At 40.9% G+C, this 22,929-nt stretch overlaps 1 protein-coding gene across 1 annotated transcript in view; it reads right to left on the bottom strand.

The window, feature by feature from the left end:
- LOC145412416 (uncharacterized) overlaps nt 1-14,263 on the bottom strand; it is a 28,974-nt gene extending 14,711 nt beyond the window's left edge. The window contains exons 1-4 of the mRNA XM_080282302.1: nt 14,241-14,263; nt 8,107-8,251; nt 4,886-5,026; nt 562-632 (exon numbers count right to left, since the gene is read on the bottom strand). Of these exons, the coding sequence (XP_080138428.1) occupies nt 562-632; nt 4,886-5,026; nt 8,107-8,251; nt 14,241-14,263 (380 nt within the window). The remainder of the gene's footprint in view (nt 1-561; nt 633-4,885; nt 5,027-8,106; nt 8,252-14,240) is intronic.
- Nucleotides 14,264-22,929: the final 8,666 nt, after the last annotated feature.

Genomic DNA, 22,929 nt, shown 5'->3' with positions numbered 1-22,929 from the left:
AGGGGAGAAAGAGGGAGGGAGAAAGGAGAAAGAAGTTGAAGAAGGAAAAACAAGAGGGAGTGAGACAAAGTTACGGAAAAGAAAGAAAAAGGGGGAAGGGAGGATAGCGGTGGGAAAGAGAGAAGGGAAAAGTGGGGGAGAGGAGGGGGATACGTGCAGGGAGAGAACATACAGTAGAGAGATTACCAGGGAAAATCAGAGGAAGAGAAAAATAGAGAAGGGCGATTGAGGCGGAGGCAGAAAGGAGGGAGTGAGAGAGACAAGGAAGCAGGTGGGAGCGGTAGGAATGTTACGAAAGAAAGGGGAAAGAACGAAAGGAGAGTGAGAGGGAGGGAGGACTGGTCCAGAGATAGATAGGGAGAAGCATCGTGTGTGTGTGTGTGTGTGAGAGAGAGAGAGAGAGAGAGAGAGAGAGAGAGAGAGAGATTCTTAAAAGATTTCTCCTTAAAATAGACCGTAAATGTCATGTCGTTTGTTTGTGCTGAGAGAGAGAGAGAGAGAGAGAGAGAGAGAGAGAGAGAGAGAGAGAATGGGAGGGTAAAGTGAAAGTGTTGGCCTCACCTGGAAAAGATCTCCTCTTCACACCTGTTCTTAGGCCTGGCCGTGGTCAGCATCCTCCAGTCTATGTCAACCTGGGTCATGGGCAAGTAGAGTGGTTGTAAAATGGATAGACAGAAAGACAGACATATTATACAGACTGATTTTGAAGTGCACAAATGGGTGCAATACGTCACATAATTGACTGAGATACTGACTGGTTAGTAATGACACTGTAAGAAATTGTGGAGGCAGCCGTAGGACAATGGAAAGGGCAGCCCAGGATGTGTACCATATGGAGAGAATGGGTGATAACAGGTTGATAAAGAAAGTATACAGGCTAAAAAAGAAGGGAGTGAAGGGAAAGGAGAGGCCTAGGAAAAGGTGGAAAAGAGATGCCGAATCAGAGAGCTCTCAGCAACCAAGAGAGTAGAAGAAGCGAAAAGAGCGGACTGGAATGAGGTTTATGGGAGAATGACTTGCTGTCGGTTATCTGTAAAACGCAAGAAGTGAAGCTGCTTGGGTATATCGTAATCAAGGACCCAGCAGGTACGTGGTTTACACCTGTTTGGTGTAGAACAATACATACGGCAGCAGATAGATAGATAGACACATAAATAAATATACATACATATGTAGATGTAGACAGATGGATATAAATATACATATACATACAAACATATATATACAGAGAGAGAGAGAGAGAGAGAGAGAGAGAGAGAGAGAGAGAATGTGGCTGCATCTGAATGACAGCGTAAGTGTGTGTGTGTGTGTGTGTGTGTGTGTGTGTGTGTGTGAACAAAATAACTCAAACGGTTCATATCTGATTTTAATTAAACTTTGTAGAAGGGTTGAGAGCAAGCCCATGAGAAAAGTTTTTTTCTTTTTTTTTTTAAACATGTCAAAGACGAACGTCACAGGGCTAGGACACTCGCTGACCTAGTACTATTTACATAACTAATATCCGATTCAGACTTAATGTGGGGGAAGGGTCGATGGGAAGGCAAGAATGAACTGATTCAATTTTGAGAACAATCAGTCAAAGGTCAAGGTCACAGGAGAAGGTCAAAGCTCGACCAGTGTGTGTGCTTCGCAAGAAAATAACCAAAACAGTTTAGCTCCAATTTTATCCAGCCTTGGTGGAGGGGTGGAGGGTCAGTCAAAGGGTAACCTTTAGTTTTTTAGAACAATGAGAGAAAGGTCAAGGCCACAGGGCAAGGTCACCTTTTTTCACTTCATCTGAACTAGACCAAATATGGGAAAAGAGGCTGAGGGTCTTGCAGGAATGAAGTGACCTAATTTTGAGGACAATCAGTCGAAGCTCAAAATCACAATCCATAGTCATAGGGCAAGGCCAATTCAGATTTATCTGATTTGAATAAAACTTGGTGGAAGGCCTGTGAGTCACACAAGAACCAAGTGATTCAGTTTTGAGGACAGTCGGTCAAGGGTCAGGATCACAGGGCAAGTTCTAGTTTCGACCCGTGTGTTTGTGTGTGAATTAAATAACCAAAATAGTTTTGATCTGGTTTGGATCAAACTTGGAGGATGAGATTGTTTTCGAGAGCAGTAAGTCAAAGGTCAAAGTCACATGGAAAGGTCAACTAAAAATATTTCATTCGATGCAGATTAACCTTTGTGGATGAGTTCAGATTAAAACAAAGACAGAGAGATTCGATTTTGAGAACATTCAGTCGAAAGTAATGGTCACGAGGAAACGTCAAATGTCAAAGTCAAGGGGATAAATCAAAGGTCGAGGAACTGTCGACTCAAGCAGTTTTAATATGATTTGGGCCAAAGTTGGTGGATTTCGAGGGTAATCTTTCGAAGGTGAAGATTACACTGTAAAATAGCATATTCGGTTCTTATACCAGCTGGTGGTAGCGTTTTATTTATTTATTTATTTATTTTTACACAGGTAGAGGGGCGGTAGGTGGTGGCGACCAGCATCCACTAACTTGATTCAGTGCTGCCTATATCTTCCTTCATCTTTATCATACTTTTTCTGTGTCTGCTATCCTCTCTTACAATTTCTTCCACTCCTTCTGCCACATTCTATTACTCTTCTTTCCACTTCAGGTAACCCTACACTGAGTAACATGCATAAAGGTTTCCTAATACCCAGGAAACCGATTACAGCGCTGAGTGGGAAACATATAACCAAATAACAGGGTGATATGGAGCCTCTTATGGTGTCCCTATTACCTGGGTAGAGAAACGCAAATGCGGCGTTCCATCCAGGAACCAAATCTCCACAATCTTCCTCGCTGTCCCCTGCTTCTCGCCACGACAAGGCACTGTCAGCTACAAGGTAACATCGGTTCACTATACAGGATAACCCAGAAGGGGCGGTTGCTTGCTTGCTATTGATGGGCCTGCTCAGCCAGACAGACCGGCGTTAACAACAACAACAACAACAACAACAACAACAACAACAACACAGCTATAGGGTAAAATGGGATTGTTTCCGGATTTTTTTTTTTTTCGGGAGGAAGGGGCCTTGGAGCACATTCCAAAGAATCCTTCACAACTTTAGCTTTTGGAGTTTGTTGATATATCTTACCGTCTTTGCGTGATGCTACAAACAGAGTTCGCATTACAGGCAGGAGACAGACAGACAAACATACGGACGAGAACTTAGTATGACAGTTAGGTATACATCTTCACGTCTCGAACACTCGCTGACCCTCATATACACACATGCTCTCTCTCTCTCTCTCTCTCTCTCTCTCTCTCTCTCTCTCTCTCTCTCTAAGAAAATGACTGATTAAAGATAACAATAACACTTTCAAATCTTTCAAATTATCATCATCATCATCACCACCACCACCGCACCACCCTACTTCGCAGGAATTCACGAAATAGGAGGGATCAAGAAACAGGAACAGTAAAGCACAAAAGGAGAGAAGTACCATGAATACAGTGCCCAGTAAATACCTCACACGTCCATTCATTCCTCACTGAAGTTTTCCAGATTCTCAGCTCCACTCACAAGCCACGATCCACGCAAATATGCGCCTTGTAATGCCTGTCATAGTTCGTATTCTAACAGGCTTGGAGATTTCCTAACACCTTTATCTTAGCTATTCATCCTGCAAATTACACTTCAGTATCCTGTTGTATGTTACTGATGCACGCAATGTCGGTATTAAAACGATATAAATACATCTAAATAATGATGTGGGCTTAAAATGCAACATAAATCGCTTCGGAAGAGGAACAACGAAGCCTCCAACGTCATCAAGAATACGGCCCAACGATAACCTACTTAATCACCACACTAACCTATTCAGTACAAAAACATTATTATGATTATTATTATCATTATTATTAACCATCATCATTGCTGTTTCCAGACGATTCTCTTTGGTTCAGGAAAGACAGTCCGATCTGAAGAGGGTAGATTTTGCCTTCCTTCATTAACCCTTTCACTCCAAGACGTCTCCCCTTTACACAATGTACAGTAACCGTCTCGAGGCAGCAGGAATAACGGATGGATGACGTCACTGGATGCAGGGAGTTAAAAAGGAAGGATGACGTGCTTCTCCAAACGTATTGTACTTTATCACTTTTTATTCTTTATCTTCCACAGGGTCTTCCTACCGCCTCAACTTCCACACCTCGTTTTTCCCCATATTTACTTACAATATCTATCCATTTTCTTGGCTTTCCTCACCGCCTCCTACCTCCAAACTCTCCCTACCCCCCTACACACACACACACACACACACACACACACACTGACACACTTTCACCACCCTTATTCACATGCATTCTCTCTGTGTGCATATATGATCCAAGCACAGTCAGTTTAATCCATTGACCAAAAGACACTACTAAAAACAGGGAAAGAATTATACTTTGATGGGGAATATGATGAAAAATAATGATAACAAAGGAAGAGAATATAAATAAAATGAAACATGCTACAAATTCCAGTAAACAAAAAGTGAAAAACAAATCTTGACAACTGAAAGACATATGTAGAAAAGGAAAACAATAAAAAAGGAGAAAACAATAAACCGAAATAATAGGAGTGAATGCTAACAGAGGACATAAATTTATATGATAAAATATGAACAGTATAAATGAAAATAAAAAAATGATGAAATAAGAAAAACTCAAGAAAACTAGTGTGAAAAGAAGCCAAAGAAGGAATTTTTGTCGGATAACCCACTTGGTGCAGAAGACTTATTTTGGACTTTCATAGCCTTGACCACACACACACACACACACACACACACACACACACACACACACACACACACGTCATAAAACAAGGACAGATAAAACCAAGATACTTTAAATCTAGCCCCCCATTACATCATCGAATTTCCTCCATCCTCACCTCATAGAACTCGTCCATGTTGAGTCCCCGCATGGAGGGAGGGAGAGGGTCTGCGTAGCCAGCCTGGGGGGGCTCCTCACTCCGGGCGGGGGTCATCCTCCACCCACCCGGACCCTCACCCGTTACCTCACCGGGGCGAACCTGGGAGAGATAGATAGACAGACAAATGGACAGATAGATCTATCTATCAATCTATATATAGGGATAGAGATAGAATAAGAGAGAGAGAGAGAGAGAGAGAGAGAGAGAGAGAGAGAGAGAAAGAGGCGTGGTGAAAAGAGCAGAACATAATGGATCACTGCAGTGAGTGTAAGCTATTTCTGGAGGGGACAGTGGAGAGGGGAGGAAGGGAGAGCGGAGTAGGGGAAGTGAGAGAAACAGAGTGAGGGAGGAGCGAGTGAGAGGTAAGGGGGGTGAGGAGAGTGACAGGATGAAAGAGTGAGGGGAAGGGACAGGATGAAAGGATAGGGGTAGGGAGGAGGGGGACGATGATGTGGAAGGGGACAGAAGGAAAGCGAGGAAAGATACAATGGTCCCACTATACATATACCATTTACTAAATAAATATTAATTCTTAATTACTGGCTAGTTCATGCTGTCCTTATTGTTAGTCCCGTTTTCTTGCTTGATATCTCGTTTAATTGTGGCAGGCACTTCTACCCTTCAGAATTAACTAATTCCAACCAAACATGGATAAAATGACCAGCCTGTGACCTAGATGTGGCCGCAAGGTTTTACTTGTTAGGCAACTATTCGTTGCCTAGCAACGGCCGAAATAACGCTTTTTTCATACTTTTCACGTTTTGAGCAGCAGAAGCATTAGTAATTTCTGTAGAGAGCCCTGACTTCTTTAATCGAAATTTTGAGGTCATTCCCTATCGGGAGTGTGCCACCCATTTTCCTTTCTCTCCTCTAGTTTTCGAGTGGCAACCCTGCGAAGATTGGCTCTCAACCCTGCGAAGATTGGCTCTCAGCCTCTCTAGCATCCAGTACCGGTTTTCAAAACGGGCCCCCTAGTTCCCCAGAGGCTTGATGGAACTGAATGAAACTTTGCATGCTGATAGACACTGACTAGTAATACAATTCTCTATCGTACACCTGTGTGCTACATTGGCCAGGTCAGGGGTCAAAGGTCATCAAATGCAAAAACGGCAAAAATAGCTAAAATCACGACTATGTTCGCGCAAAATGCTACAGCTCCAAAGATTATTAAGTCAGGGCCATAACTTGGGTGGAATGTTGCACTGGAGTACCTCCATACAGAATGACCTTTAGTGTTGAAACTCACTTCCGGTCGCTGGCAGCGCCACCTATAATTATACCTTGGGTGGGCCAAAGCTTGGTCCGCTTAGAGCCGGCCATCGTCGCCAACCGGCTTGTTATAATATAGGTGGATACTTTATTAATTGTTCATACATTATTTCGTCATACAATGTGGCAACCCTGTATGCTGATATCACTTAATGACAGATTTTACTAACGTCAGCGGTAAAGTTTAGCCGGTTATCACGCTCTGTTCACGAGGGCAGACTCTCTCATACTATCACCGTGGCAGGCTGTCTTTCTACGTCATTCTGGCAGTATTTCTCAAGCTGTATATAACTGTAACGAATATAGTCTACAAACACCTTCTTTATAGTCTGGACTACCTTCAAGACGAAGTGTACTTTTGCACCTTCAGTATTAATATCATTCACACCCGCTACACTAAGAGGAGGGGGAGGGGGGAAGAGTGAAAGAGTGAGGGGAGGGAAGAGGTAGAGAGTCAGGGAAGGAAGGAGGGAGATGAGAGGAAGGGAGAGGCAGGATGAGATAAGGGAGATAGTAGGTGCAGATAGTGCACGGGAAAGTTAGATGAGGGAGACGAAAGAGATAAAAGGAGACGAGAGTCAGAGTGGAAAGACGAAACATGAGACTGGGATGGCAGGGAGGCAGAGGGGCAGGGGCAAGGCCTTGGGCTGGGAGAGGCTGAGAGGCACGGAGAGAGAGAGAGAGAGAGAGAGAGAGAGAGAGAGAGAGAGAGAGAGAGAGAGAGAGAGAGAGAGAGAGAGAGTTTTTCCCGCATCGTCTCTGTCTCCCTTTCTCTTTCTCTCGCTCTCTCTCTCTCTCTCTCTCTCTCTCTCTCAACATTGTTCTAAAACAGACGACCTGAATAACACAAAAAAGCTTGATCATTCTTTTTACACCCTTTCCAGACAACTTGTACCATATTATTGGTGTGTGCGATAGATACATACATATATACAATACATACATACATACAGATAGACAGATAGATAGATAGATAGATAGACAGATGGATGGATATAGATACAAGTAGAGAGAGACACACAGATATAGGTAGCTAAATAAATGGATTGATGAGAGAGAGAGAGAGAGAGAGAGAGAGAGAGAGAGAGAGAGAGAGAGAGAGAGAGAGACAGACAGACAGAGAGAGAGAGAGAGAGAGAGAGAGAGACAGACAGACAGAGAGAGGCAGAGGAACACAGAGACGATCCGGAAAAAAGAAATCTCTCTCTTTCTCTCTCTCTCTCTCTCTCTCTCTCTCTCTCTCTCTCTCTCTCTCTCTCAGCACTGTTCTACAACAGATGACGTGAATAACACAGAAAAACTTGGTCATTCTTTTTACACCCTTTCCAGACAACTTGTACCATATTATTATTGTGTGCTACAGATACATACCTATATACAGTACATATATATAGATGGATAGATAAATAGATAGATGGATGGATATATATATATATATATATATATATATATATATATATATATATATATATATATATATATATATATATATATATATACACGTAGACAGATATAGACAGACAGATAAAGGTAACTAAATAAATGGACTGATGATAGAAAGACAGATGGATACAGATAGATAGATAGACAGACAGACAGTCAGATATATATATATATATATACTGTATATATATATATAAAGAGAGAGAGAGAGAGAGAGAGAGAGAGAGAGAGAGAGAGAGAGAGAGAGAGAGAGAGAAGTAATTACTGATACAGACAGACACGCAGAAACTGTTCCACATATAGCTGAACATACAAGCAAGCACACAAATACACATAACATTCTCCTTTCCATTCCCTTCACTCTGTCCCCCTCCTTCCCTTTTCCTCTTTCTCTCCTCCTCCCCTATTCCCTACCTCTCCTCTCCCCCTCCCTCGTCTCCTCCCCCACTCCCTCCCCTCCCTCTCACCTTCTCGGGCCTAATCTTATACTCTGGCACCTTCTCGTAGGCCCTGTCGAAGTCGAGTTTGTTCTTGATCTTGGTGCGGAAGAGGTCGAGGGCCTGTGCGGGGGGCTTCACCACCGTCAGCATGTCCTCCAGTTTGATTGACATCCTGAAACACAAACCCACATACTTGATCATGAAGTCACATATAAATCCAGAAAATATCGATAATATAAACCCTGAAACCATATTAAAATCTTGAATCATACATAAATTCTGAGATCATATAAAAACCCTGAAAACACTGACACACATCCACACGAAATAATCTTCAAACACTTGGATGCAATATTACGACAGTCCATCGCAAAACACCTGTGAGTATAGGCACCTGATATGCTGCATTCCACCTTGCATAACATGATCAACAACGGGAAAAAATGGTCAAGCTTCTTTTTTTTTTTTTCCCCACCATCCTTGTGTTTCCATAATGATGTTAAAAATGGAGGGTTTAATCTCCACTTCGCGATCTCTCGTTTAATAATGCGTCCGTATGCATCGTGAAGACGTCGACACTATCAATCCTTTAGTTATAGAAACCATATATCATCAGTAAGCGTACATGCACTGATGTCTATATCATGTCAAGTTTAGTACATGTCTGGTCCACTGCAGAATCCACAACAGGGAGAGGCGAATCATCCCACACAATTTTGGATTAGGGAGGGGTCAGCAAGGGGGCAGGGAGGGGCAGCAGAGAACTTAAGGGGTTTTCTGGCGGACTTTGATTTTGTAATACTTCTCTCTTAGCGATATGTTTTGAAAATTATATCTTTATGTTTTTGTATAGTAGGTACCGAAATTATACTAACACCGACACAGATTGCATGAACAACACGTAACAGTATATTAAACTACCATAAAGACTATAAAAAGAGATGTTATGGATCCTTCCTAACTGGCATCAATACGGTCCACCTTGAGTCCTTACGAGACTTCATAACACCTCTTCCTTAGCGATTTGTTTTTGGTTGTCTTACCTTATTATTTTTTTCTGTGCCTTTCATAACCCTGTAACATCGACATAATTGACATAAGCAACATACATTGAATATCAGTGTCACATAATGTTGATTTAAACAGGTAAGTATGAGGTGCTAGGGAGGCTGCCAAGTCTTGTGATTATGAGACACGTTCTACCAGCTCTACTACCGAAGTGTACTTCCTCTAATGATAAACTATTATAACATTATTAGTAGCTCTCAAATTATCCCATCTTTATCATAGCTAATTATAACTACTTTTATGTCGCTACTTCTTTATATTCAGTATGGATGGTGGGTGCTAGCGCCGAAGTGGTAAAATGTGGAGGTGTATGATATGTAGGAGGACTTTTGGGTCTTAGGGAACGGGTTATTAAGCCTATGACCTGAATCGGAAGCATATAAAATTACCGTATTACTAGTTTAACCCCTTCACCCGGATGAGTTGTTTTTCATTTTACTCCAGCTGCCACCAGACGATGGTATTCAAGTAAGGAAAGGCCTCTGATAATGCAGGGGTTAATGCTGTATGTAACACGTTTCAGTTTGAAGAATATAGACAAAGGTTGGAAAAAACAATCTGGTAGGGGCAAGAATAAAACACGAAATACACCACCAGACGAAAAGGGATAATAATGACTTCCTTGTAAGTGAAAAGTATGTTTGCTTACCTGGCGTGTATGCATGACAATCATTAAGAAATCAGTATCTGAAATCGACTCCACACTTCGGCTTATCAACAAGTAGGAGTAACTTTTTTTTTTCTTTTTTTCCCGCTTTTGATGTGCCCCTAACCGATTCAACGAAACGTCTCAGGTTGACTAGAAGTGCGATGGATTTATCTATTTTGTATATTCACTCGAGATGTAAGTCACTCGTTTTAAGGGAGAGTGAGGATGGGTTCTACTTCTGTGTTCAACTATTAAGGAATATGAATGGCGCGGTATGAATAAATGAATAACCACCACCAGCGGTTGACCAGGTAACGTGTCACAATACACACAGCGTCCCTAGCAACCGCGCTTGACAACGGGGCTTGCTGCGTGGATGTAAACAAATGGATCGCGAATATGTGACTTGAATTTTCCTGCTATATTCTTGTATCAGGGATGAAGTTTGCATCAGTGGGTAAAAGTATTGCTTGTTTTATTTATTTATTTTTTTTTTCAGAATTATATAAAAGATAAAAGATAAAAGTAACTCGTATAATGTTGAAAGAGGAAAGGGAAGAGGGAGTACTGAGATAAAAAAAAAAAAAAAAAAATGGATCACTATTTTGTGGTGATAATTTCCCAGATAAAGTTTTGTGCTTGGACTGAGTGTTTGCATTAAACGGGCAAAAATATTGTTTCTGCGTGGTTTTTAAGATTTTATAAGGAGTAAAAGGGTATGGAAACAAGCTTGAATGGTGACAGAGAGTAGGGGTGAGGGAGTAGTGGTGGGGAGGGGGGGGGGTGAATGGAGGAGCTGGAGGAAAAAGGGAATATAAGAAAAAGGAGAGGAAGTGCTGAAGTGGTTGCTGGAGAAAGGAGGCGAGTCGGAAGGAAGGGTAACGTAATGGGAAAGGAGCGATATAAATGAATAAATAATTCGATAATTTTCCCGTTGCTAGGTGAGTCTATTGAACATTTACGCACGAGGCTTCCACTACGACACGGGAGCACCGAACATGTCCATATAACAGTATTTTTATTTTAGTCCATAAAAACACATAACAAAGGGGAGGGAGGAGGGGCGGAGACCCTAAAAATCGTTTAACACCTCCTCTGCGATGCCCCATTTTTTTATTCTTGTCATCTTCAGACGGTTTTATTACACCTGCGCTCACGTACTGCCACAGAGGTATTGTTCTGTTTGGCGCATGAGTGTGTATTTCTGCCTGTGAGTGAACAATGTAACTCAAGCAGTTTTGATTAGATTTCTACTATATTAGGTGGAATTGTTGAGGATCAGCCATGGTGAAAATACAATGGTTTTGAGAAAGACAAGTCAAAGGTTTCAAAGGTTAAGGTCACAGGACATGGACAGCTTAAACAGATTTGCTCCCATTTACAATAATCTTGGTGGAATGGTTGAGGGTAAGGCGAGGACGAAAGGATCTGACTTTTAAAACAATCGGTCAAGGGAGGTCACAAGGCAATATAAATGTTCGGCCAGTGTGTGTCTGTGTGCGAACAAAATAACTGAAACAAATTTGTTTAGATTCGGACCAAACTTGGTGAAAGGGCTGAAGGTTTGTCAAGGGGTTGACTTATTGTTTTTCAAAACAGCAAGTAAAGGTCAAAGTCACACGGCAATTGTAACTTAATCACTTTTCTTCTGATTTAGATCAATATTTGTGGACGGGTTAAGGGTAAGACAAGGAAGAATAGATTTCGTTTTGAGAAGTAGGTAAAAAAATCTCACTTACAAAGCAAGGTCAAATGGCAAGGGCACCCTCAACAGTTTTGATCTGATTTAGTCCAAACTTAGTGGAAAGATTCAGGGTAAGGTGTAAATAAGGGGATTCAGTTTTAACAGCATTCAGTCAAAGTTCAAATTCATGGGACAAGATCAATGTTCGACCCGATAATTCATTTTTTATTCGACTTGGACCAAACCTGGTGAAGCGATTAAGGACCAGTTAAGGATGAACAGATTCAACTTTGAAAACAATAGGTCAAAGGTCAAGGTCAACGGACGTTGTCAATTCAAACATTTTCCATCAGATTTGGACCAACTTTGGTGGAAGGGTTGAGGGTCAAGCGACAAGGGAGAAACTGTTTTGATAACGTTTGACCAAAGGTGAAGGTCACAGAGTAAAGCCAATTTTTCGACCCATGGACCAATTTTAGGGTGAGGGCATTGCACTCTCTGAGCACTCCTTCATGATAGGCTTTTCGAACCAGAGGGGCTCTATACAACCTTCATTAACCCCTTCACTACTTGGCGTCTCACCCCAGGCTAAGTGTAAAAGTCTGGTAGGAGCAAGGATATATTTTAAAATACCATCAGATTCAAGAGGATAAAGGAACGCCGTGGGACTACTGGGATTCAAACCCCCTCCACCAACAGCTTCTCATACTCAGCTTCCTAACCCACTGGACCACCACCTCCCCCAAGATGGATGTGAGGGAGATGGCGTGTGGTGGAGGAGAGGAGAGAGGAAGAGTTGATGCGAGTGAAAGGTGAAGGAAGGGTGTGGGGAGGGAAGGGAGTGTTAAGGGAGGAGGAGTGTGTGAGGGGAAAAGAAGAGTGAAGTGAATATTGGGGTGTAAGGGGAATAGAAGAGTGTAAGGGAAGAAGAGTGAAGTGAATATTGGGGTGTAAGGGGAATAGAAGAGTGTAAGGGCAAAAGGAGAGTATGAGGGGAATAGGAGAGTGTGAGGGGAATAGGAGAGTGTGAAGGGAATAGGCGCGTGTGAGGGGAAAAGGAGAGTGTGAGGGGACTAGAGGAGTGAGGGGAATAGGAGAGTGTGAGAGGAATGGAAAAATGTGAGGGGAATAGGAGTGTGAGGAGAGAAAGAAAGCGTGAGGAGAATAGGAGAGTGTGAGGGGAATGGGAGAATGTGAGGGGAACATGAGTATGAGGGGAAAAGGAGAATATGAGGGGAATAATAGAGTCTGAGGGGGAAAGGAGAATGCGAGGGGAAGAGGAGAGTGTGCAGGGAATGGGATAGTGTGAGGAGAATAGGAGTGTGAGGGGAAAAGGAGAATATGAGGGGAATAGGACAGTGTGAGGGAATAGGAAAGTGTGAGGGTAATAGGAGTGTGAGGGATGTAGGAGAGTGTAAGAAGAATAGGAGAGTCTAAGGGGAGGGGAGAGTGGAGAATAGGGCCGTATTTTAGGCTCTATAGGAGGCTTCGTAGCGCCTCATCCTAAGCGATTTTCTTTGCATATTACACCTTAACATTCTCTGGTGGGTTATTTAGCTATGTCGTTTTAGTATCGTTATGGTTTCTATCAGTAACAAAGAAGAGGAAGAAGGTACTGAAGCGTGATGTAAAGAGTAAACCGCTAAAGATGAGGGATTAAGAAATCTCCAAGGCCACGCAAAGTACGACTTGGAGAGAGAGAGAGAGAGAGAGAGAGAGAGAGAGAGAGAGAGAGAGAAATATATATAAAACTTTGAGACAGTAAGGTGAGGTGAAAGAAAGCGAGATATATAAGCACTTGACAGAAAGCTTTGAAGTGAGTCAGTGTGTGAAAAAGAGAAGCGTTAACATACGAGATATATAAAAGAGAAAGAGAGAAAATGAGAGTGAGAGATCGATATATAAAATGTCAAGAAAAGTGAAAAAAAATAGTGAGAGAGCATGATGATATTAAAAGTGAGAAAAGAGAAAATGAAATTAGGATTACGAGATGTAAAGAAAAACGAGAGACAACGAGAAAATAAGAGTAAAAATGAGCAAGAAAATACACACCTTAGCCAGAAAAATGTGAGAGAAAGTGAGAAAATGAATGAGGGTGAGCAAGAAGATTCACAAATTAATGAGAAAAATGTGAAAGTGAGAAAATGAGAGTGAGAGTGAGCTGCTTCCTCTTTCGCCGTACCCCCTCCAGCGACCACGTCAGGCAACACGTATGACCTTCAAGAAATGTCACCATCCTTCAGCGGGCACCCCTCGCACCTGACACCCTGCAATATCCGCTTACCATCGTGCAATATCTGCTCAGATCCTTGCAATATCCGCTCAGCACCTTGCTATGCTCGCTCAACATCGTGCAATATCAGCTCAGCATGGTGCAACATCCATCCAGTATCATGCACTACCTGCTCAACATCGTGCAACATCCGCCCAACATGGTGTAATTTCGCTCAACATCGTGAAATGTCCGCTTAACATCTTGCAATATCCGCTCAATATTGAGTAATACCCAGTCGTCATTTTGCAATATCCGCATCACGCCTTGGAATCTCCAATCAGTATCATGAGGTATCAATACATCTTGCAGCATCAGCTCAACATTTTGCAACTTTGTCTTTTTATTTATTGCATTTCACCCATTACCTCAGTATCAGTCGCTGAATATTCTCCATTATCTGTTGAACACCTTGCAACATCCGCTCGAGACCAATATCCACTCAGCAAACTGTCACTGTTTACTCAACATCTTCCAGTTCTACTCACCTCCGTACAATACGCTCAGCCATTTGCAACTCTGGCTCCAGTGAACATATCTAGTTTTTATTTATTTATTCATTCATTTACTTGTTTACTTAATTATTTATTATCATGAATGACAAAGGATTATTTTATTTATTCTAAATAAAACCGAACAATTTTATTTATTCTGAATGACACCGAACTATTTTTTTCTGAATGACAAAGAACTACTTTATTTATTCTGAATGACACCGAACTATTTTATTTATTCTGAATAACGCCGAACTATTTTATTTATTCTGAATGACACAACTACTTTGCTTAATCTGAATGACACCGAACTATTTTATTTATTCTGAATGACACAGAACTATTTTATTTATTCTGAATGACACCGAACTATTTTATTTATTCTAAATGACACCAAAATATTTTATTTACTCTAAATGACACCGAACTATTTTATATATTCTAAATGACACCGAACTATTTTATTTATTCTGAATGACACCGGTCTACTCTATTTATTCTGAATGACACCGGTCTATTCTATTTATTCTCGAGGACAAACAGAGTATTCTCGGCTCAGCAGAAGGAAATCCTAGCAGTCAAATGGTTAATGGAAATTATTTGGACTAAACCCTTCACTCTATGACGTATACATTTAATTTAATTCTTGATATATCCGGACGACTTGATCTGACTTACAACAGGCCAGTAGTAGTGAGCAGATTACATAAGGAACATACACTTTTTTACCTCCTCCTGTTCAAATAGTTTATCCTGCGATGAATAAATGTGTTGGAGATAGCAAAATTTTTTTTTTTTTTTTTTGTCAGACTGAAGGGGTTGAATCCTTTCTCAACCCTTCCATGTTATTTACTGCATTCACTGATAGGGGTCTTTCTCAAACTGAATAAGATCGTCAGGCAGCAACAAGAATTAAACACGAAAGGACGTTGTGATATTGAATACGTTACCGGAGACTGCATAATGATAAAAACTAACCTGATACAGAAAATTTGTGTCAGTACAGACACCCCGCCCAAAATATAAATTGAATACATACGTAAATGAACAGGAAAACCCCGATTATGAACATGTTATCAGTACAGCGGAAAAACAAATGCAACATGATAGACGAAAGCTATTGAAAGGCCCTGCTCTTATTAGCCTACTTCTTAATCTAAGTTTGCTTTTATTAATTCTAAGTGAAATTCCTCTTATTGTTTCTAAAATCTTTTTTATTACTTATAAGTTTCCCTTTAACTTAAGTAAAATCTCAGTTCTTTTCCATATTTCTATATTCAGGCTCCATCTGTTATTTGTAAATGTAAGTTTCTTATACTCTACAGCTAAGTTTTTTCTGTTACTTCGGTTTTCTTTTTATTACTTCAGAATCATCGGCAATTCTTTACATTTTAATTTAAGTCCAGGTCTTCCCATTACATCTAAGTCAAAGTTTCGTCGATTTACTCCAAAGTCTGAGGTCTTTATGCTTATTCTTATAGTAAGGAGTTCCTAGTATTTTCTTTATATATTTTTATCTGACGTGGCTGGCAGTTGATTTATCGTACCAGGAAACACGATAAGAGTATCGCGGGACAGTCATCTTCTGGATGGCTTATGAGATATCGCATTACCTCCGTCTATGAGATTTATTCCTCAAAAATATCCTCTAGTATAGTACTAAAACAAAGGTTGTCAACAGTTAGATGATTTATTTAGGCATAAGATAATATTAACGTGTACGATGCAAAATAAATGGGTAAAGATGAAATACTACGAAATCTTAAATGACAACGGGAATATGGTTGACAAGACAGATAAGCGATAAAAAGTGATAAGGCAAAAGGAAAATGATGACACTGACGGCTTTCGTAAAGGATAAAAATTAATTATCACTACAGAAAGTACAGTAATTAACCCCTTAAGTACCACAAAGTCTTTGTATATTATTCTTGCTACGGTCAGATGATTTTATTCTGTTTGGGAGAGACTTTTCGAACTGGTGGGATTAAATGTAGCCTTCAATAACCCATTCATTACTAGGGTGTTCTTTTAACCTGAGTATAGTGGACTGACGGCCGATACATGAAGATTAAAATAACGTCTTCGGGCGTTGGGGTAATTTATCAACAAGATCAGTTTGTCAGGTTATATTTTTCACTATATTATTCATTATAATTCGTGAAGTACTGTTGGCAAGTGTATGAATGAAGCCATGAGTATAAACAAATGTCCTTATACTCAACTTCACACCCTTAGCCTGAAGACCACATCATTATCATTATATTTATTTTGTTACCACAACATTAATTTCAGCTTAAGAGAACGCCGTGGTAGTAAACAGGTTAATGAAGGCTAGATCTGACTCCTCTAGGTCGAAAAGTTTTCCCTAAGGTGGATAATACCCTCTGAAGGAAACAAAAATGAAATGGATAAGATGTCCTCGTAGTGAAGGAGTACTTAATCATCAAGCTACAAAAGTATGCAGAGAAGTCAAGTACAGTTAGAGATTATTTTTGCTTGGCTGTATTTGTTTTACTTCAATATTCCGATCAGCATGGGTGTGAAGTGTTTGGCAATCTTCCACACCACTGCAGCTCTAGAAAGTTTATGAATATGTCCCCTGGTTTGAGTCATGCACCGCTCCCTGACTCACCCGCTGTCACCACACACACCGTCGCCATGCCTGTTCCCACGGAATGTTCCGTCATTGCTAGACAGTATGTGTGTCTCTTTACCTGTTACTCTGCCTCTCTACCAATCTTTGTATATGCCTATGGATCAGTCAATCAGTCGAACATTCTGTCAGTCAGCCTTTATGAATGTTTCTGTCTGTCTGTCTACCTGTCTGTATGTATGTTTGTCTGTCTGTCTGCATGACTGTCTGTCTATGTATGTATATATGTAAGTATGAACGAATGTATGTCTACATTAATTTATCCTTGTACCTCTCCCTTCATCTCTATTTATATAAGCTTATCTATCCGACCGTCCTTTGCTCTCTAACAGCTTACGTATCCAATCGTTCATTGATCAACAATATCTACTTGTATCCACATATCTATTAATCTCCTTGTCTATTGATTTTATTACTGTATGACGCAACACACTGTCAGCAGCTCCTCAACCCAATGACTAACAGGTATTTCTCTCGCTACTCGGTAACAACCCACGTCACACCACCCTACCCTATATATCTTCTCTTCTCCTCTTGCTTACTCAACCCTTTCTTTCCCCAACCACCTCACTTTAATTCACCCTTCCTTACATACTCCTCTACTTGTCGTGACACCCCGCTCTTCGTCTACATCTCCTTTTTCTTGCCTCCTCACTCTCATCTGGAGGCAGAGTGGTGGACAGGATAAGGTGATGGGTCTGCAGATGTTGTGGTCGCAGGTTCGATCTCCGCCGTTACTGAGCTCTGTTGCTGGTAATAGTTAGGGATTTGAATTCTGATACCACCCTGTACATATGACCCAACCGACACGCCATAAACACACTCCCGCTAATTCCACAACACCAGTTCTGATTGCGATATCCACAGTTTATCACAATAGTAAGTGTTACGGCTGTATTATTAACACTGCGACGGCGGAGGTGCCTTTGACGATCATTTACGAGTATGGATCACCTAAACAGAACTTGCTCGATATGACCGGCCTGCATCCCCCATTACAGGGTGTAGCCAACAGCAATAAGTAAAGGTCAGATATCATTTATCAACACATGCTCCAGAAATTATCATACAAATTTAGGGGCTTGTCTACACTTTCACACTGTCAATTTTGATAATACGGCCGTTAATGTTCAAGTGGTAGCACATTCGAGCTGCTGCATACTGGCATGCTTTTGGTATGTTGGTGGCGGACAAATGAACTTCAGGAACGGACATTGCAGTTCATGTACAGAGTCAATTCGTTAAAACAAACACACACACACACACACACACACACACACACACACACACACACACACACACACACACACACACACACACACACACACACACACACACACACACACACCCTCCTGGTCGGTCTCTTGTTCTCCATTCACTCCATATGGTCGAACCACCTCAACACACGTCACTGCATGCACGTACTTGAACACTGCCTATCTGTTTGTCTATCGCTAGACACCTAATACCAGAGTTCACACTTTCAGGTCTCCCACCCACCACTACCTCCAACACTTCAAGCCTCCTTCCCTCATATCTTCCGTCAACTCATTCTTCGTTTTTCTTGTTCTACCTTTTATCGTTCTCCCACCCACACACTTTCTGCTAGCAATTCACTCCTACTCTTTAAACCACCTCAAGTCTCCCTCCCTCATATCCTCCTCCACCTTAGTTTTCCTTCTCCCTGTCTCGCGTTCCTTTCCCGACCTACTCTCCAAATGTCAACAGCATCACTCGTCGCTCCCTCCCGCTAGTCCACTCGGTCATTCTCTCCATTTTTCTCTCCTCATTTCCCATCCAACACTTCTATCTGTCAACCTTTCACTTTCCAAGCCTAACTTATTTCCACATCATTATTCGCCACTCCCTCCCGATCCACCACTTCATACCATCATCCGTCATATACTGCTTACTCCTTTCCCTTCCCCTCCCGTCATCGTTCTTCCTCTGCTCTTTCTCCGGTTCTCCACCTCACTCAACCAGCCACTCTTTATACAGGTCTTTCATACTGTACATGTAAATCATCATCCACTACTCCCTTCCACTACATCATCCACTACTTCCTTTCACTATAGTACATAATCATCCAGTACTCTCTTCCACTTAACCTTCTTCCTTAATGTTCTCCCCCAGTTTCTCTTATCTCTATCTCTTCCTCCTTCTCCCATCTTGATCCTCAGCTCTGCCAATTATATATAAATCTTCTATATCTACAGAGTGTCCTCCCCACTCCCTCCCACCACTTCATCTCCCCTCTTGATATACTCCTGTTTTCACTCTGTCTTCCCGGTCTTTCTCTCCTCATTCTCCCAGCTACACACTCAGTCCTTGCAACGATATTCCTCTCCTCATACTCCCAGCCACACACACCCTTTTCAACTCCAAGCTTTCCATATCGCCATTCTATCCTCCCCACCCCATCCCACCACTTCAGGCCTCCCATCTTCACGTAATAAAGCATTCACTTTCTTCCTCTGGCATCCTCTTTTTATTCTCCCACCCACATACACCCTCTACCAACCCCTAGCCTTTCACACTTCCCCATCATCATCCCCACCCCTAAATTTGGCTGAGATGTGCAGTGTATAGCCACCCGTTGCCAAGGTCCCGGGTTTTCATGATCAATACGTCCCCCCCGGCTCAGAGGTTGCGGGGTTACTCATTTTCCAGGCACGAAAATCCGGGAACTACATAACGATTCTCCACGTTTCTACCTCAGGCAGTCCAAAATATGCACTATCTTCTAATATTAGAGATCTATGTGTTTAAGTACATGATGTAAATGTTTACAAATGTGGTAATAAATCCGACTTGGGCTCCTGCTTGAGAACGTCGGACCGGCGCAGTCATGAGCCTTCCAGAAAATTCCCCGCCTTTAGGGAAATTTCTGGTACCTCCCGTTGGTCGCAATGACAGGGCACATTTCAAAGGCACTACATGAGGGTGGGCGGCCTAGAGTGGCGGCGACAAGTGTTACTGAGGTGTAATAGACAGTCTGTTTTTTTTTTTGTTTTTTTTTCTTCACGACTGACCTGGATGAATCCTGGGAAAAGGCGTCTGGTAACGGATATGAAGGCTCGAGTTTTGCTGTCACAAGAGAATTCATGGCACCTTTTCCTTAGTGATTTATTTTTCTTATTACAACCTCTTCTATATCAATGAATCAAACTACGTGGATACTACAAATATATAAATATATAATATAAAAGAGTAATGCAAGGTGTAATATGCGAAATAACTCCCAAGAAGAAGTATTATTAACATCACTTACATCAAAGAAAATACGGTTCACAGACAGGCATGGTAAAACATTAAGGCCTGGACTGAGATTCACGAACAAATTTACGATCAGTTCCATGGGGTAACCAGGATTTATTTTTCTGCGTAGAACAAGGAACGATGGAAAATTCTGGACTCTCCTTTCCATGTCCGTATTAAAAAAAAAAAAAAAGGTCATAATTGCAACAGTAAAATCACCATGTGTGTATGTGTGTGTGTGTGTGTGTGTGTGTGTGTGTGTGTGTGTGTGTGTGTGTGTGTGTGTGTTTGTGTGTGTGTGAACCCTGATTTATATGCAAATACTTTATTCAAGCATCTGAACTGGTAACTAAAATATTTATCTGTATTGTGTAACATTTGACTTTCGGAGAAGGAGAAGCACTTCCAGACCGTGATAAAATAGACTGGCAGTGACAAGGACGACTTAGTTAAGATATTTATGCCATATTACAAGTAGCACAGACGACTTTGTAGCATCTCGTCCTTAGTATTTTGTTTTGCATACTACTCTTAATATTCTCTTGCGCGTTACATACAGGGGGATATGAAATGTAATGTGCAGCATAAACCGCTAAGGAAGGGGTGTTACGAAATCTCCAAAGCCACTTATAATATGACCCTACTCAGAAGGTGAAGAAAGTAGGAAAGTTTCGAGACAAGATAATTCTTGAAATATTTATCCATGATGCAATACTGAGGAAGCACCACATTCTTGAGAAAAATGTCTCCTCCTAAGTTAAGTACATTCGCCTGATGCTAACAAGAACATACTAAACATGAAAGAGCACTCAGAGAGTGCAACACCCTCACCCACCGATTGGTTCAAGGCCGAACATTTGACTTTGTCCTGTGGTGGCCCTGAATTTCAACCGACTGCTCTCAAAATCTAATAACTCACCCTTGTCTAGCCCTTAACATTTCCACCAAGTTTGGTCCAAATCAAATAAAAACTACCTGAGTTGACCTTGTCCTGCGATCTTGATCCTTGATCATTCCCTGTGACTTTGATGTCTGACCGATTGTTCTCACAATCAAATTCTATTACCCTTGTCTTAGGCTGCCTTCAAGCCTTAATTGGATATAAACTGTTTAAGCTGACCTTGCTATGTGATCTTCAATTAGTGTTCTAAAAAAATTAGGTCAATTCCCTGGGTGATCCTCAGCATTTCCACCAAATTTGGTTCAAGTAAAATAAAAACTGATCTAATAATTTTCACACACAGACGCTGCTCGAACTTTGACCTTGCCCTATGACCTTGATCTTCGTGTGCATTTCAAAATCGAAGCCCTCTGTTCTTGACTTACTTTTAACCCATGCCCCATGTGTGGTCAGAGTTGGATAAAAACTGTTGCAGTTAACCTTCCTAGGTAAAATTTTGAACTAACCCTATGATCGTGACCTCTCATGTGTTGTTCTAAAAAAAAGTGTCAACTATTGGCTGGCCGTGAATCTCTCCGACACGTTTGGTTAAAATCGGGTAAAAACTTATTTTTCACATACACACACACGCACACACACACATTATATAAATATATATATATATATATATATATATATATATATAGATTACAGTAGAGAGAGAGAGCGGGGGGGGGGGTTAAAGACTGTAATACAATACTTGTCTATGGTGTAATATTCAAACAGGCAGGAAATTCTCACATCGTCATCTCATTTCTCTCTCTCTCTCTCTCTCTCTCTCTCTCTCTCTCTCTCTCTCTCTCTCTCTCTCTCTCTCTCTCAGCACTGAAGGATTTAACTAAAGCTATATGCAGTCTCTCCAGTTCGAAAAGTGTACATTATCCCAAATAAAACGGTCCGAAGACAATAACAACAGAATAAAAACAATACGTCATAGGAGTGAAATTCTTAGGATAATGACTGAAAAAATTCATCAAAAAAGTAAGAAGTGTTTGAAAGATGGTATTGATGAAAAATGCTGATCAGTGACGTAAGTTCGGATGAAGGTGGAAAATTTCTTGAGTGACGTTATTTCCGTTCGCTTTCCCGGCTAATTTTACTTCCATACAGGTAAACGGCTTTCTTCCTGTTTACTGATGTCGAGACTGATAGATTAAATGATCATCATCATCATTATTATTATCATTGTTATTATTATTATTATTATTATTATTATTATTGTTGTTGTTGTTGTTATTGTTACCGGTATATTATTATTATTACATTTTTTCAGTTACGTGACATTCATCACCACAAGCTTGCTATTACTGGACGAATTCATTCGGCTGAGGAGAGACCTTTCGTGGGCAACGGGTTAGAAACAGTTTTCAATAATCCCTTAAATACAATTAGCTCTTTTTTTTTTTTTTTTTACTTAAGTCTTGCTACCACCAGACCAGTTTATTTGGTAGACCTCTCGTACTAATGGGGTTAAGTGCTGTATCACATCAAGGTGTAATCAAGTCGAATCAGGATTGTGAAAGGCACCTTCAAATCGATGACGTAGTTTTAAAATTATTTTTGCTATCTCCGGATGATTTTATTTCATCACAGGATACACTACTCGAACAGGAAGGGTTAAATGGAGCCTTTACTAATCCTTCTACTCTAGACAAGATACTGTATATATATATATATATATATATATATATATATATATATATATATATATATATATATATATATATATATATATATAGATAGATAGATAGATAGATAGATAGATAGATAGATATAGATATATAGATAGATAGATAGACAGATAGATAGAGATACATAGATGGAGAGAG

Source organism: Coenobita brevimanus, chromosome 93, assembly GCF_032717465.1.
Source record: "Coenobita brevimanus isolate Jiangsu-jjx chromosome 93, ASM3271746v2, whole genome shotgun sequence".
Taxonomy (NCBI): Eukaryota; Metazoa; Arthropoda; class Malacostraca; order Decapoda; family Coenobitidae; genus Coenobita; species Coenobita brevimanus.
The sequence above is the reverse complement of the archived record's forward strand: the minus strand, read 5'-3'. Positions and strand labels throughout refer to the sequence as shown.